Source organism: Engystomops pustulosus, unplaced genomic scaffold, assembly GCF_040894005.1.
Source record: "Engystomops pustulosus unplaced genomic scaffold, aEngPut4.maternal MAT_SCAFFOLD_154, whole genome shotgun sequence".
Lineage (NCBI taxonomy): Eukaryota > Metazoa > Chordata > Amphibia > Anura > Leptodactylidae > Engystomops > Engystomops pustulosus.
Genome location: NW_027285034.1, coordinates 74,924 through 92,748, shown reverse-complemented (window position 1 = coordinate 92,748; position 17,825 = coordinate 74,924). Strand labels below are relative to the sequence as shown.

Genomic DNA, 17,825 nt, shown 5'->3' with positions numbered 1-17,825 from the left:
TGATACACATGATGGGGGTGATGTGATACACATGATGGGGGTGATATAATACACATGATGGGGGTGATATAATACACATGATGGGGGTGATGTGATACACATGATGGGGGTGATGTAATACACATGATGGGGGTGATGTGATACACATGATGGGGGTGATATAAGACACATGATGGGGGTGATACGATACACATGATGGGGGTGATACGATACACATGATGGGGGTGATATAAGACACATGATGGGGGTGATATAAGACACATGATGGGGGTGATATAAGACACATGATGGGGGTGATGTGATACACATGATGGGGGTGATATAAGACACATGATGGGGGTGATATAAGACACATGATGGGGGTGATGTGAGACACATGATGGGGGTGATGTGATACACACGATGGGGGTGATATAAGACACACGATGGGGGTGATATAAGACACATGATGGGGGTGATATAAGACACATGATGGGGGTGATGTGATACACATGATGGGGGTGATGTGATACACATGATGGGGGTGATATAATACACACGATGGGGGTGATATAATACACACGATGGGGGTGATATAATACACACGATGGGGGTGATGTGAGACACACGATGGGGGTGATGTGAGACACACGATGGGGGTGATGTGATACACACGATGGGGGTGATGTGAGACACACGATGGGGGTGATGTGAGACACACGATGGGGGTGATGTGATACACACGATGGGGGTGATGTGATACACACGATGGGGGTGATGTGATACACATGATGGGGGTGATATAATACACATGATGGGGGTGATGTGATACACATGATGGGGGTGATATAATACACATGATGGGGGTGATATAATACACATGATGGGGGTGATGTGATACACATGATGGGGGTGATGTAATACACATGATGGGGGTGATGTGATACACATGATGGGGGTGATATAAGACACATGATGGGGGTGATACGATACACATGATGGGGGTGATACGATACACATGATGGGGGTGATATAAGACACATGATGGGGGTGATATAAGACACATGATGGGGGTGATATAAGACACATGATGGGGGTGATATAAGACACATGATGGGGGTGATGTGATACACATGATGGGGGTGATATAAGACACATGATGGGGGTGATATAAGACACATGATGGGGGTGATGTGAGACACATGATGGGGGTGATGTGATACACACGATGGGGGTGATATAAGACACACGATGGGGGTGATATAAGACACATGATGGGGGTGATGTGATACACATGATGGGGGTGATGTGATACACATGATGGGGGTGATATAATACACACGATGGGGGTGATATAATACACACGATGGGGGTGATATAATACACACGATGGGGGTGATGTGAGACACACGATGGGGGTGATGTGAGACACACGATGGGGGTGATGTGATACACATGATGGGGGTGATGTGAGACACACGATGGGGGTGATGTGAGACACACGATGGGGGTGATGTGATACACACGATGGGGGTGATATAATACTCCCGGACCTCCCTGCACCGCAGCGCCTCATCCTTATAGATTTATGTCTGTATTAGGTGACCCCTTTACTAATACTATACCTTGTAATATTTCAGGCTCTAACCTTTACAGCCGGGTCTTGTATCCATCCATGAATCATCACTTGTATTCTGGTCATGTAGCAGGAGGCTCAGGATGAGCCAGTACTTGCTGCAGTTCGGGTCAGTTTTCCTCATGGTCCCGGTGAAACCAATTCTTTATGACTCCTGGAGAGTCTGATACTCGGAAGGAGAGAATTATCTGCTCATTGACTAAACAGTGTGGAGCCGTGGCGGGGGCTCTGCGGGGGGCACCATTACCCGGCCAGTGACTAATATACCTGTCACCATCTCTGCAGACCTCCTCTATTATATGATAGCGAGGGGTTAAAACCGATCATTATCCACACATCCACACAGCATGGAAGAGTCTGGTACTGGAGCAAGCACCTGCAGGAGGATCCGGAGCAAGCACCTGCAGGAGGATCCGGAGCAAGCACCTGCAGGAGGATCCGGAGCAAGCACCTGCAGGAGGACCTGGAGCAAGCACCTGCAGGAGGATCCGGAGCAAGCACCTGCAGGAGGATCCGGAGCAAGCACCTGCAGGAGGATCCGGAGCAAGCACCTGCAGGAGGATCCGGAGCAAGCACCTGCAGGAGGATCCGGAGCAAGCACCTGCAGGAGGATCCGGAGCAAGCATCTGCAGGAGGATTTGGAGCAAGCACCTGCAGGAGGATCCGGAGCAAGCACCTGCAGGAGGACCTGGAGCAAGCACCTGCAGGAGGATCCGGAGCAAGCACCTGCAGGAGGATCCGGAGCAAGCACCTGCAGGAGGATCCGGAGCAAGCACCTGCAGGAGGATCCGGAGCAAGCACCTGCAGGAGGATCCGGAGCAAGCATCTGCAGGAGGATCCGGAGCAAGCACCTGCAGGAGGATCCGGAGCAAGCACCTGCAGGAGGATCCGGAGCAAGCACCTGCAGGAGGATCGGGAGCAAGCATCTGCTGGAGGATCCGGAGCAAGCACCTGCAGGAGGATCGGGAGCAAGCATCTGCTGGAGGATCCGGAGCAAGCACCTGTAGGAGGATCTGGAGCAAGCACCTGCAGGAGGACCTGGAGCAAGCACCTGCAGGAGGATCCGGAGCAAGCACCTGCAGGAGGATCTGGAGCAAGCACCTGCAGGAGGATCCGGAGCAAGCACCTGCAGGAGGATCCGGAGCAAGCACCTGCAGGAGGATCCGGAGCAAGCACCTGCAGGAGGACCTGGAGCAAGCACCTGCAGGAGGACCTGGAGCAAGCACCTGCAGGAGGATCCGGAGCAAGCACCTGCAGGAGGATCTGGAGCAAGCACCTGCAGGAGGATCCGGAGCAAGCACCTGCAGGAGGATCCGGAGCAAGCACCTATAGGAGGATCCGGAGCAAGCACCTGCAGGAGGATCCGGAGCAAGCACCTGCAGGAGGATCCGGAGCAAGCACCTGCAGGAGGATCCGGAGCAAGCATCTGCAGGAGGATCCGGAGCAAGCATCTGCAGGAGGATCCGGAGAAAGCACCTGCAGGAGGATCTGGAGCAAGCACCTGCAGAAGGATCTGGAGCAAGCACCTGCAGGAGGATCCGGAGCAAGCACCTGCAGGAGGATCAAGAGCAAGCACCTGCAGGAGGATCCAGAGCAAGCACCTGCAGGAGGATCAAGAGCAAGCACCTGCAGGAGGATCCGGAGCAAGCATCTGCAGGAGGATCTGGAGCAAGCATCTGGAGGAGGATCTGGAGCAAGCACCTGCAGGAGGACCTGGAGCAAGCATCTGCAGGAGGATCCGGAGCAAACATCTGCAGGAGGATCTGGGATCAGCTAGCAGTGCTCAGATAGTAGTAGATCAGGAAAGTAGATGATATGATGAAAGTAGCAAACTATGATGTATCAGCTGTGCCCGGGCTTTATTATAACTACAAGCAGCAGCACCGCCTGGCACCATCACCTCCAACCACCAGGGATCATATGTAATAACACAGAAACCACCCTAGACCACCAGGGATACTATGCGCTTATTAATGTAAAATCCATCCCTGATTATAATGGATGACACATGTGGACTTTTAGGTTTTAATCCGGCAACCAATCAAGGCCTTTGGGTTTGATATGTGTCACCTCCACTATCCCCCCAGGGATCCTACCTCCTTACATGTGATATAAAGGGTCAGTACAGTAAGGATTGGGGCCGGGGGTGAATTTGTCATCTGTATTCTGAATACTTTAACCCTGTTTTCCTCCCCTCTCTGGATGATTCTGTCTCTGCTCTGACTATCGGAGGTGATGTTTCGTGACAGTGTGAGGAGACGCGCACCCTCTTCACAGCCTGGGACACCAGGGACGTTTCCGCTCCAGTTTTTTGCAGCTGTACATAAGAAGCGGAGATGACAAGTGACCTCCAGTCTCCACTCCTGTAATGTGCAGCGCAGGGACAGAACATGGCGCTGACACACTGTGCCGACACTGCAGCGATGCACTCCGAATACTTATCACCTGCCACCATTGTACAGAGCGCTCGCCTAGAACTGTGAGGTTCTGGAAGTCTCCTTGTGTGGACCTAGCGGTCTGTTCATCTGGACATCAGATACTAGAATATAATTCCAGAACTACAGGAACTACTGACACCTCCTCCTGCTGTCACCTTATAGACGACAACACAGCCGCAGCCTGGAGAAGTGACACAAAGATGACTAACCTCTCAGTCACACTAGTCCACCAGGGAAACCACCATTATATTCAGGTCACCAGTCCATCATGATGTTCTAACTGCAGGGCTCGTTATATCCCTGGTCATGTGATGTCACACAGGTGCACGGCTCATTATATCCCTGGTCATGTGATGTCACACAGGTGCACGGCTCATTATATCCCTGGTCATGTGATGTCACACAGGTGCACGGCTCATTATATCCCTGGTCATGTGAGGTCACACAGGTGCACGTCTCGTTATATCCCTGGTCATGTGATGTCACACAGGTGCACGGCTCATTATATCCCTGGTCATGTGATGTCACACAGGTGCATGGCTCGTTATATCCCTGGTCATGTGATGTCACACAGGAGCACAGCTCATTATATCCCCGGTCATGTGATGTCACACAGGTGCTCTGCCCGTTATATCCCTGGTCATGTGATGTCGCATAGGTGCACGGCTCGTTATATCCCTGGTCATGTGATGTCACACAGGTGCACGGCTCGTTATATCCCTGGTCATGTGATGTCACACAGGTGCACTGCCCGTTATATTCCTGGTCATGTGATGTCACACAGGTGCAGGACTCATTATATCCCTGGTCATGTGATGTCACACAGGTGCACGGCTCGTTATATCCCTGGTCATGTGATGTCACACAGGTGCATGTCATAAATCATGGGTTATAGCGCCCCTATCTGCCAGTCCTATGTTATAGGGAGATCAACTTGCCCTTATGAGATAAAGTCATTATCACCAGGTCTGAGGTTGTTACTTTATGCTGGGAATGTGCCGGGCAGATCTTCTTCTCAGGAGACCCATGAAGATATGAAATAATTAGGAAATATGTCTCCAACTTTGCACCTTGGTTCGGTGTAGCCACGCCCCTCTCACATGACCAAGGGGGCGGGGCGTCAGGTATAAGTAACATGACAGCATTGGAGTCTCTTAGTCTATGGAGATGCATTGAGCTTGCAGGACCTTCATCAGTGTCCCCTCCGCGGATCTCTAAGCCAATCCAATTAGTAAGAGATCTGTCTATTTTCTTTATTGTATCTCTTTTTATTTTACGGTTATTTATATCTGTTATTTTACCATTTTTGCTACTATTAAGCATTGTGCCTATTTTGCATATTAAATTGTCCTTTAATGTGTTTTTCCTTGTGCTCTATACGTGCCCATAACCCTGGAGAGGGGAATTACCGCTAAGCCGTGTTACCGTGTGTGTGTCTGTGCTAGTAGTAGCTATAGGCAGTGAGTGTCTGTGTGCTAGCAGTAGCTATAGGCAGTGTGTGTCTGTGTGTGTCTGTGCTAGTAGTAGCTATAGGCAGTGAGTGTCTGTGTGCTAGCAGTAGCTATAGGCAGTGTGTGTCTGTGTGCTAGTAGTAGCTATAGGCAGTGTGTGTCTGTGTGCTAGTAGTAGCTATAGGCGGTGTGTGTCTGTGTGTGTCTGTGCTAGTAGTAGCTATAGGCAGTGTGTGTCTGTGTGCTAGCAGTAGCTATAGGCAGTGTGTGTCTGTGTGCTAGTAGTAGCTATAGGCAGTGAGTGTCTGTGTGCTAGCAGTAGCTATAGGCAGTGTGTGTCTGTGTGTGTCTGTGCTAGTAGTAGCTATAGGCAGTGAGTGTCTGTGTGCTAGCAGTAGCTATAGGCAGTGTGTGTCTGTGTGCTAGCAGTAGCTATAGGCAGTGTGTGTCTGTGTGCTAGTAGTAGCTATAGGCGGTGTGTGTCTGTGTGTGTCTGTGCTAGTAGTAGCTATAGGCAGTGTGTGTCTGTGTGCTAGCAGTAGCTATAGGCAGTGTGTGTCTGTGTGCTAGTAGTAGCTATAGGCAGTGAGTGTCTGTGTGCTAGCAGTAGCTATAGGCAGTGTGTGTCTGTGTGTGTCTGTGCTAGTAGTAGCTATAGGCAGTGAGTGTCTGTGTGCTAGCAGTAGCTATAGGCAGTGTGTGTCTGTGTGCTAGCAGTAGCTATAGGCAGTGTGTGTCTGTGTGCTAGTAGTAGCTATAGGCGGTGTGTGTCTGTGTGTGTCTGTGCTAGTAGTAGCTATAGGCAGTGTGTGTCTGTGTGCTAGCAGTAGCTATAGGCAGTGTGTGTCTGTGTGCTAGCAGTAGCTATAGGCAGTGTGTCTGTGTGCTAGTAGTAGCTATAGGCAGTGTGTGTCTGTGTGCTAGTAGTAGCTATAGGCAGTGTGTGTCTGTGTGCTAGTAGTAGCTATAGGCAGTGTGTGTCTGTGCGCTAGTAGTAGCTATAGGCAGTGTGTGTCTGTGTGTGTCTGTGTGCTAGTAGTAGCTATAGGCAGTGTGTGTCTGTGTGCTAGCAGTAGCTATAGGCAGTGTGTGTCTGTGTGCTAGCAGTAGCTATAGGCAGTGTGTGTCTGTGTGCTAGCAGTAGCTATAGGCAGTGTGTCTGTGTGCTAGCAGTAGCTATAGGCAGTGTGTGTCTGTGTGCTAGTAGTAGCTATAGGCAGTGTGTGTCTGTGTGCTAGCAGTAGCTATAGGCGGTGTGTGTCTGTGTGCTAGTAGTAGCTATAGGCGGTGTGTGTCTGTGTGCAAGCAGTAGCTATAGGCGGTGTGTGTCTGTGTGCAAGCAGTAGCTATAGGCGGTGTGTGTCTGTGTGCTAGCAGTAGCTATAGGCGGTGTGTGTCTGTGTGCTAGCAGTAGCTATAGGCGGTGTGTGTCTGTGTGCTAGCAGTAGCTATAGGCGGTGTGTGTCTGTGTGCTAGCAGTAGCTATAGGCGGTGTGTGTCTGTGTGCTAGCAGTAGCTATAGGCGGTGTGTGTCTGTGTGCTAGCAGTAGCTATAGGCGGTGTGTGTCTGTGTGCTAGCAGTAGCTATAGGCGGTGTGTGTCTGTGTGCTAGCAGTAGCTATAGGCAGTGTGTGTCTGTGTGCTAGCAGTAGCTATAGGCAGTGTGTGTCTGTGTGCTAGCAGTAGCTATAGGCAGTGTGTGTCTGTGTGCTAGCAGTAGCTATAGGCAGTGTGTGTCTGTGTGCTAGCAGTAGCTATAGGCAGTGTGTGTCTGTGTGCTAGCAGTAGCTATAGGCAGTGTGTGTCTGTGTGCTAGCAGTAGCTATAGGCAGTGTGTGTCTGTGTGCTAGCAGTAGCTATAGGCAGTGTGTGTCTGTGTGCTAGCAGTAGCTATAGGCAGTGTGTGTCTGTGTGCTAGCAGTAGCTATAGGCAGTGTGTGTCTGTGTGCTAGCAGTAGCTATAGGCAGTGTGTGTCTGTGTGCTAGTAGTAGCTATAGGCAGTGAGTGTCTGTGTGCTAGCAGTAGCTATAGGCAGTGTGTGTCTGTGTGCTAGTAGTAGCTATAGGCAGTGTGTGTCTGTGTGCTAGTAGTAGCTATAGGCGGTGTGTGTCTGTGTGTGTCTGTGCTAGTAGTAGCTATAGGCAGTGTGTGTCTGTGTGCTAGCAGTAGCTATAGGCAGTGTGTGTCTGTGTGCTAGTAGTAGCTATAGGCAGTGTGTGTCTGTGTGCTTGCAGTAGCTATAGGCGGTGTGTGTCTGTGTGCTAGCAGTAGCTATAGGCGGTGTGTGTCTGTGTGCTAGCGGTAGCTATAGGCGGTGTGTGTCTGTGTGGTAGCGGTAGCTATAGGCGGTGTGTGTCTGTGTGGTAGCGGTAGCTATAGGCAGCGTGTGTCTGTGTGCTAGCGGTAGCTATAGGCAGCGTGTGTCTGTGTGCTAGCGGTAGCTATAGGCAGTGTGTGTCTGTGTGCTAGCAGTAGCTATAGGCGGTGTGTGTCTGTGTGCTAGCGGTAGCTATAGGCAGCGTGTGTCTGTGTGCTAGCGGTAGCTATAGGCAGTGTGTGTCTGTGTGCTAGCGGTAGCTATAGGCAGTGTGTGTCTGTGTGCTAGCGGTAGCTATAGGCAGTGTGTGTCTGTGTGCTAGCAGTAGCTATAGGCAGTGTGTGTCTGTGTGCTAGTAGTAGCTATAGGCAGTGTGTGTCTGTGTGCTAGCAGTAGCTATAGGCAGTGTGTGTCTGTGTGCTAGCAGTAGCTATAGGCTGTGTGTGTCTGTGTGCTAGCAGTAGCTATAGGCAGTGTGTGTCTGTGTGCTAGTAGTAGCTATAGGCAGTGTGTGTCTGTGTGCTAGCAGTAGCTATAGGCAGTGTGTGTCTGTGTGCTAGTAGTAGCTATAGGCAGTGTGTGTCTGTGCGCTAGCGGTAGCTATAGGCAGTGTGTGTCTGTGTGCTAGCGGTAGCTATAGGCGGGGCGGCCGGATTACATTAGAGGTAGGAACATCACTGCAGAGAACTGTAGAACTAGTAACAGTCAGACCAGAACAATCCTTAAAGGGAACCTGTCAGCAGATATTCCCCCATTGTACTCCCCCCCCCCCCCTCAGATTGAGGATGAAATGTCCTTTCTACAATCATCTCTTACGTGAAATCTCACCCATTTATCTATAAAAACATCTGCACTATAGAAATTCTCCAGAACAAATCACCAGCGGCCGAGAAATACAATCAGCGGAATAGAGTCTGTCACTGTTACTTTCAGCTCGGAAACAGATTATTGATTGTGTGAGAAGCGAAACCTGAGACCTCAGAACGGCCCGAGCCCTGATAATAGGGGGAGAGCAGTATATATATATTATAGTAGTTATATTCTTGTACACAGGGGGCAGTATTATAGTAGTTATATTCCTGTACATAGGGGGCAGTATTATAATAGTTATATTCCTGTACATAGGGGGCAGTATTATAGTAGTTATATTCTTGTACATAGGGGGCAGTATTATAGTAGTTATATTCTTGTACATAGGGGGCAGTATTATAGTAGTTATATTCCTGTACATAGGGGGCAGTATTATAGTAGTTATAATCTTGTACATAGGGGGCAGTATTATAGTAGTTATATTCTTGTACATAGGGGGCAGTATTATAGTAGTTATATTCCTGTACATAGGGGGCAGTATTATAGTAGTTATAATCTTGTACATAGGGGGCAGTATTATAGTAGGTATATTCCTGTACATAGGGGCAGTATTATAGTAGTTATATTCTTGTACATAGGGGGCAGTATTATAGTAGTTATATTCTTGTACATAGGGGGCGGTATTATAGTAGTTATATTCTTGTACATAGGGTCAGTGTTATAGTAGGTATATTCCTGTACATAGGGGCAGTATTATAGTAGTTATATTCTTGTACATAGGGGGCAGTATTATAGTAGTTATATTCCTGTACATAGGGGGCAGTAATATAGTAGTTATATTCATGTACATAGGGGGCAGTATTATAGTAGTTATATTCCTGTACATAGGGGGCAGTATTATAGTAGTTATATTCCTGTACATAGGGGGCAGTATTATAGTAGTTATATTCCTGTACATAGGGGGCAGTATTATAGTAGTTATATTCTTGTACATAGGGGCAGTGTTATAGTAGGTATATTCCTGTACATAGGGGCAGTATTATAGTAGTTATATTCTTGTACACAGGGGGCAGTATTATAGTAGTTATATTCTTGTACATAGGGGCCAGTATTATAGTAGTTATATTCTTGTACACAGGGGGCAGTATTATAGTAGTTATATTTTTGTACATAGGGGGCAGTATTATAGCAGTTATATTCTTGTACACAGGGGGCAGTATTATAGTAGTTATATTCCTGTACATAGGGGGCAGTATTATAGTAGTTATATTCTTGCACATAGGGGGCAGTATTATAGTAGTTATATTCCTGTACATAGGGGGCAGTATTATAGTAGTTATATTCTTGTACATAGGAGGCAGTATTATAGTAGTTATATTCTTGTACATAGGGGGCAGTATTATAGTAGTTATATTCTTGTACATAGGGGGCAGTATTATAGTAGTTATATTCTTGTACAGAGGGGGCAGTATTATAGTAGTTATATTCCTGTACATAGGAGGCAGTATTATAGTAGTTATATTCTTGTATATAGGGGCAGTATTATAGTAGTTATATTCTTGTACATAGTGGGCAGTATTATAGTAGTTATATTCTTGTACATAGGGGACAGTATTATAGTAGCTATATTCCTGTACATAGGGGGCAGTATTATAGTAGTTATATTCTTGTACATAGGGGGCAGTATTAGAGTAGTTATATTCCTGTACATAGGGGGCAGTATTATAGTAGTTATATTCTTGTACATAGGGGGCAGTATTATAGTAGTTATATTCTTGTACATAGGGGGCAGTATTATAGTAGTTATATTCTTGTACATAGGGGGCAGTATTATAGTAGTTATATTCTTGTACAGAGGGGGCAGTATTATAGTAGTTATATTCCTGTACATAGGAGGCAGTATTATAGTAGTTATATTCTTGTACATAGTGGGCAGTATTATAGTAGTTATATTCCTGTACATAGGGGGCAGTATTATAGTAGTTATATTCTTGTACATAGGGGGCAGTATTATAGTAGTTATATTCCTGTACATAGGGGGCAGTATTATAGTAATTATATTCTTGTACATAGGGGGCAGTATTATAGTAGTTATATTCTTGTACATAGGGGGCAGTATTATAGTAGTTATATTCTTGTACATAGGGGGCAGTATTATAGTAGTTATATTCTTGTACATAGGGGGCAGTATTATAGTAGTTATATTCTTGTACATAGGAGCAGTATTATAGTAGTTATATTCCTGTACATAGGGGGCAGTATTATAGTAGTTATATTCTTGTACATAGGGGGCAGTATTATAGTAGTTATATTCTTGTACATAGGGGGCAGTATTATAGTAGTTATATTCTTGTACATAGGGGGCAGTATTATAGTAGTTATATTCTTGTACATAGGGGGCAGTATTATAGTAGTTATATTCTTGTACATAGGGGGCAGTATTATAGTAGTTATATTCTTGTACATAGGGGGAAGTATTATAGTAGTTATATTCCTGTACATAGGGGGCAGTATTATAGTAGTTATATTCTTGTACATAGGGGGCAGTATTATAGTAGTTATATTCCTGTACATAGGGAGCAGTATTATAGTAGTTATATTCTTGTACATAGGAGGACAGTATTATAGTAGTTATATTCTTGTACATAGGGGGCAGTATTATAGTAGTTATATTCTTGTACATAGGAGGACAGTATTATAGTAGTTATATTCCTGTACATAGGGGGCAGTATTATAGTAGTTATATTCCTGTACATAGGGGGCAGTATTATAGTAGTTATATTCTTGTACATAGGGGGCAGTATTATAGTAGTTATATTCTTGTACATAGGAGGCAGTATTATAGTAGTTATATTCCTGTACATAGGGGGCAGTATTATAGTAGTTATATTCTTGTACATAGGGGGCAGTATTATAGTAGTTATATTCTTGTACATAGGAGGACAGTATTATAGTAGTTATATTCCTGTACACAGGGGGCAGTATTATAGTAGTTATATTCTTGTACATAGGGGGCAGTATTATAGTAGTTATATTCCTGTAGATAGGGGGCAGTATTATAGTAGTTATATTCTTGTACATAGGGGGCAGTATTATAGTAGTTATATTCCTGTACATAGGGGGCAGTATTATAGTAGTTATATTGCTGTACATAGGGGGCAGTATTATAGTAGTTATATTCCTGTACATAGGGGGGCAGTATTATAGTAGTTATATTCTTGTACATAGGGGACAGTATTATAGTAGTTATATTCTTGTACATAGGGGACAGTATTATAGTAGTTATATTCTTGTACATAGGGGGCAGTATTATAGTAGTTATATTCTTGTACATAGGGGACAGTATTATAGTAGTTATATTCCTGTACATAGGGGGCAGTATTATAGTAGTTATATTCCTGTACATAGGGGGCAGTATTATAGTAGTTATATACTTGTACATAGGGGGCAGTATTATAGTAGTTATATTCCTGTACATAGGGGGCAGTATTATAGTAGTTATATTCTTGTACATAGGGGGCAGTATTATAGTAGTTATATTCTTGTACATAGGAGGCAGTATTATAGTAGTTATATTCTTGTACATAGGGGGCAGTATTATAGTAGTTATATTCTTGTACATAGGGGCAGTATTATATCTCCTGCAGTCCTTGCGGTCTCTCCCCCGCTCTCCCTCCCCTTGCGCTGATGTCTCGGGCTGTGTTCGGACTGTCAGGCTTGGCTGTGGTTTTGCTCTCTGTGTCTCCTGATAACACGAGTAGCTGGGCAGATACGTGACTCGTCCTGATAACGTCTTGTATGTTGCTGTGCTGCTTCTGCTGCTTCTCCGTTGTATTTTCCCATCTCCTGTGATCCGTCTGGAAGCCGCTGATCTCCTGCGCCGCAGCCTGGGGATCATTCATTATACCGCGCGCCGCAGCTCAGATAACGGGAATGGACTTTGCAGCTACAAATAGAGAATTAATAACTTCATAAATCGCTGAGAGCGGAAATACAGAGATCTCAGGCCGCGCAGAGACGTCAGAGCGCGGAGATGAAGTGTCTGGTGTGAACTGTGGCTTAAGATTCAGCTGTAATCTCCTGCACAGAGCAATAAGATGAGCAGAACCCGATACAGCAGAAATGACCAGAACCGGACCTGGTCCCCACAGACACATCAACCACAACTGGATCCAGAGCAAGGGAAACCATCAGCAGCAGTGACCATGCAGACTGCAGCCCATGCTATGTAATGTCCCTGGAGATATCCATGTGCATGTTGTTAGTAGCAGCAGAACTGTGATATATGGATTAATGCTCCAGGATTGTAGCTTCTACAGGTGCACTGGGGGGGTGTCCTCACACTGCTGTGCTCTGTGCCCTCTGCAGTCAGTATTAGTTATAGGCCCTGGAGATCTGTGTAACCAGCCCTTTGTGGATGTTGTTAGTAACAGCAGGACTGTGAGACAGGGTTTGCTTCCCAGGATTGTAACTTGTATTGAAGGGCTTCTGCGTCATTTAAAAGCTGTAGCAGAAGACTGAACGAATAACACAATGAGGACAGAGTAGAGGCGCTGCAAAGAGGAAAGAGCAAAGCAGTGTGAGGACAGACCCCACAGAAGCTAAAATCCATTAATATAAATCCATATATCACAGTCCTGCTGCTACTAAGAACATACACAAAGATCTGTTTACACAACGCTCCAGGGACAGTATCTAAAAGTGAGTGCCCGGCACAGCAGTGTGAGAACAAACCCCCCAGTGCCCCTGGAGAAGATTCACCGCTGGAATATAATTCCATATTTCACAGTCCTGCTGCTACTAACAATTTACACAGAGGTCTGATTACAGATATATCCTAGGACAATACCTTACACTGTCTGCAGAGGGCAAATCCAGGAATATAAATCCATATATCACAGTCCTGCTGCTACTACAGAGGTCTGATCACACATCTCTCTGCACGGGTACAATAACTGCTTCCCCACGGAATATTCTAGTCTTGGAATCCTCTATAACATAGTATGACATGTATCAGATATGTTGTATCACGTGTCGCTCTGCAGGATTCAGGGTTTGGAGAGTAAATGTGACAGGCGGATGGAAGGTGAGGGGTTAATCCTGCGACGCTCCGCCCCCCCCCCCCTCCTCCGGCCCGGAGCCGCCGCTTTTCCTTTTGCTTCCAATTAATGAAACAAAATCAAGAGGAGCCGAGAAACGCGGTAATTGCCGGAGATTCTCCAGGAGATTCATCTGCCAACGTCTAGGAGGGATAATCCCCGGCTCCACCATGTGCGGAGAAGGCAGAGCAGCAATTATATGTGCAGTATACGCACCGCCAGCAGGGGGCGCACTGCTACCCCACACACCACCTGCCGTCACAGTTTTTGGTGCACGTGATTGGATTGTGGCGCATCGGCACCCTGCGTGCACGTGACGGAAATAGGGGGGCGTGGCCGAGCGAAAACCCGACGGATTCGGAGAAATTGCCGTATTTTTTTCTTTTTAAAAAGATTTGGGTCTTCTGCCGATTCACTAAGGCAGTTCCTCCGACATCCACCAGGTGCCGCTGCTGCGCTGAAGAGCATCGGAACGCACTGGAGTACACCGAGCCGGGCTGAGTGAAGGTAAGCGCGTGTCCCGCGACACTTTTTTTAAAAAAAAATGCGGCGGTTTCTCCGAATCCGCCGGGTTATCGTTCGGTCACGCCCCCGATTTCCGTTGCGTGCATGCCAGCGCCGATGCGCCACAATCCGATACATAAGATGAAACACCGTGACCCAGATGTATGAATAGTCACCAATGTTCTGTAACACAGGTCTGAGGCCGTCACAGAAGATCTTCACAGATACCTGGGACGTTGGTCTCATGGTGGAGACGCTACAAGGAGAGCCCGGACTTGGTGTTTCTCCATCACATGAAATATAAAGAAGGTGGATTTGGGTTTGTGCCTGGAAATGAGGAGAAGTTGTGAGGTTGTGGAGACCCTTCCATCCCTGGTTGTATCCAGCGGTGACCTCGGAATATGGACGACACTCGGCTAATGACGTCCCCGGAGCCGTGGAGAATCCATTATAAGCGATAAGTCTCCTCTGCGTGTCTTCCATTTCGCCTCCGTTCTGCTTTGTTTATTCCGCTCTCAGTATTTCGGCGCCGCTCCCCACCGCTCGCTCCTCAGCCTGGGCACATCAATGGTCGGATCTGCCGGAGATGTGGATGGATCAGCCTGGGGTTGTCTCTAAGGCCGATCTCTCTTCTCCTCACCATTGTATTATCTGTTACCCTCCAGTATCTTCCACCTTTACCTTCCGTGTCGTCTCATTACTCTTCTACTAATATCATCCCCCTGGAAGATCACAATATCAAGTGTATAGTCTCCCTACAGCTCCTCCGCAGGCCAAGTGAAGAATTACACGGCTCTCAGGGACATCTGTACAAGGTCAGCTCCTCCAGAGTGATAGAGATTTATAAACGTATGAAAATAAAGTGTATAATTCCCATGGCCATGGAGGGGTGGGGGATCCTTGCATCAGGCCATAGACCCCTCATCTAGTGACACAGAGCACATGGTGACGATGGCCCCAGTCTATTCCCTTTCCTTATCGCAGCGCCTCGTGTCAATGTGTCCTGCTCCAAGATGTCATCATGTGTTATCAGACGCCAGGAAGAAGTCCTGGGGGGAGGGGCGCGCGGCCAGACGTGTTCTCTCATTCATCTCACTGGATTACAAGACGCGGACTGAGCACATCAATACTGGGGGGCCGGGGATATGGACCTGTCACCAGGTGATCATGTGGTCCTGCGGCTGACAGGTCTATTCATTATAGGATGGGCAAGAGCGGATCAGGTATCAATATACGTCTTATCATGTATCTAAGCTCCTCATGGCTCAATATGATGACACCATGTATCTAAGCTCCTCATGGCTCAATATGATGACCCCATGTATCTAAGCTCCTCATGGCTCAATATGATGACACCATGTATCTAAGCTCCTCATGGCTCAATATGATGACACCATGTATCTAAGCTCCTCATGGCTCATGATGATGACTCCACTTATCTAAGCACCTCAGGGTTCAACATAATGACCCCCATGTATCTAAACTCCGCAGGGCTCATGATGATGACCCCATGTATCTAAGCTCCTCAGGGCTCATCATGATGACTCCACGTATCTAAGCACCTCAGGGTTCAACATAATGACCCCCATGTATCTAACCTCCGCAGGGCTCATCATGATGATTCCACGTATCTAAGCTCCTCAGGACGTGTGCGGTACTGCAGCTCAGCCATGTCATATTAACCCTGTACACACCTCAGATATTCCTGCCAGGGTCAGATGTGAGAACATGCAGAAAACGATGCAGCTCTGGATGTGACTGGAGTATAATGTATGGAGAAATGTTACAGAAAACTCAACACATAAGACGTCGGACCGGCGCCTCTCACCTCATCAAAGCGGGCCTCATCCTCACAATTCTCCAGGACTCGGGTGTAGAACGAGAGACCTACAAGAGAGAAGAGAAGATCATGTGAGAGGAGACACAGAAGAGACTGCATGGTGCTCACTAGCGCCCCCATAGGCCACAGACCAGCAGGGAACCTGCCACCAGATTCTACCCCATTAACCCCTTCCCCTCCTCAGGTCAGGGATGAAATGTCCTTTACAGAAGTGTCTGATTGTCTGCGCCCCCCATGTGTCACCGCTGGCGACAGCCAGAACACGGCGCCGGTCACTGACCAATTATATCCAGAGGACACAAGATCCCGACCTCATTATAGGAAGAGGGAGAACGGCCGCCATACTGTCCTCATACACGTCCTACACGTACAGGGAGATGCCCTGGCCTAGATAATTTATTGCCATCCGCCTATGTCATCCAGGCAGGTCAACCAGGCAGGAGGTCACCCTGATAGCAGGTCACCCAGGCAGGAGGTCACCCAGGCAGGTCGACCAGGCAGGAGGTCGACCAGGCAGGAGGTCGACCAGGCAGGAGGTCGACCAGGCAGGAGGTCGACCAGGCAGCAGGTCGACCAGGCAGCAGGTCACCCAGGCAGGAGGTCACCCAGGCAGGAGGTCGACCAGGCAGGAGGTCGACCAGGCAGCAGGTCACCCAGGCAGGAGGTCGACCAGGCAGGAGGTCGACCAGGCAGCAGGTCGACCAGGCAGGAGGTCGACCAGGCAGGAGGTCGACCAGGCAGGAGGTCGACCAGGCAGCAGGTCACCCAAGCAGGAGGTCACCCAGGCAGGAGGTCGACCAGGCAGCAGGTCACCCAGGCAGGAGGTTGACCAGGCAGCAGGTCACCCAGGCAGGAGGTCGACCACGCAGCAGGTCACCCAGGCAAGAGGTCACCCAGGCAGGAGGTCGACCAGGGAGCAGGTCACCCAGTCAGGAGGTCACCCAGGCAGGAGGTCGACCAGGGAGCAGGTCACCCAGTCAGGAGGTCACCCAGGCAGCAGGTCACCCCGGCAGCAGGTCACCCAGGCAGGAGGTCACCCAGGCAGCAGGTCACCCCGGCAGCAGGTCACCCCGGCAGCAGGTCACCCCGGCAGCAGGTCACCCCGGCAAGAGGTCACCTGCTGGTTACTTTGACCCCTGGTGGTAGAAGGTTGCACCCATACTTACAGTGTATTGTGCCTGCAGCTATTCATCTATCTCACAAGTCACTACCAAAGCTGCATCCTGCCAGGACACTGCGGACCCCCTGTAGCTGGTGTATCGGCTGGTAATGGGCTCGTGTCGTCTCCACCACTATGGATCCGGGTGTAATGAGCTCGGGGATGTAAACACTAATCTACTGATTCTTGCTGACAAGTCATTGAGCGCCGTCACATTGATCTCCCCCGGGGGCAGAACAGCCGCCGCCGCGAGAGAGCGAAGACGAGGAAATGTGTCTCACATGAAGAACCGCGGGGATGGCTGAGATTAACCCTTACTGTAATCTACAGGATGATATACAGAGCATGCTTTACACTGCAGCTCTGCTCTAGTGGTGCACCCACATCCCCCTGACCACCCCACCGGGACATCTAGGGGGCCGCATCATACAGAGGGGAAGACGAGCTTCAGCAGGGACTGGGGAGATACTCTTTGACCCCCCCCCCCCCCCCACAACCACATCTACGATAGAAGAGAAAGAGACATCACAGCAGATCAAAGAACAATGTCCAGTCACAGCAAAGACCTAAATTACATGGAGAACCTGAGGC

The 17,825-nt window shown here is 48.1% G+C and overlaps 1 protein-coding gene across 17 annotated transcripts in view; it reads right to left on the bottom strand.

The window, feature by feature from the left end:
* OTOF (otoferlin) overlaps window positions 1–17,825 on the bottom strand; it is a 210,497-nt gene that overhangs the window by 128,551 nt on the left and 64,121 nt on the right. For all 17 annotated transcript variants that reach the window (XM_072131852.1, XM_072131853.1, XM_072131838.1 and 14 more), the window contains one exon: window positions 16,064–16,122. Coding sequence is in view for 15 of the 17 variants with exons in the window: in XM_072131838.1 (XP_071987939.1) it covers window positions 16,064–16,122 (59 nt within the window). In the remaining 2 variants the exon portion in view is untranslated. The remainder of the gene's footprint in view (window positions 1–16,063; window positions 16,123–17,825) is intronic.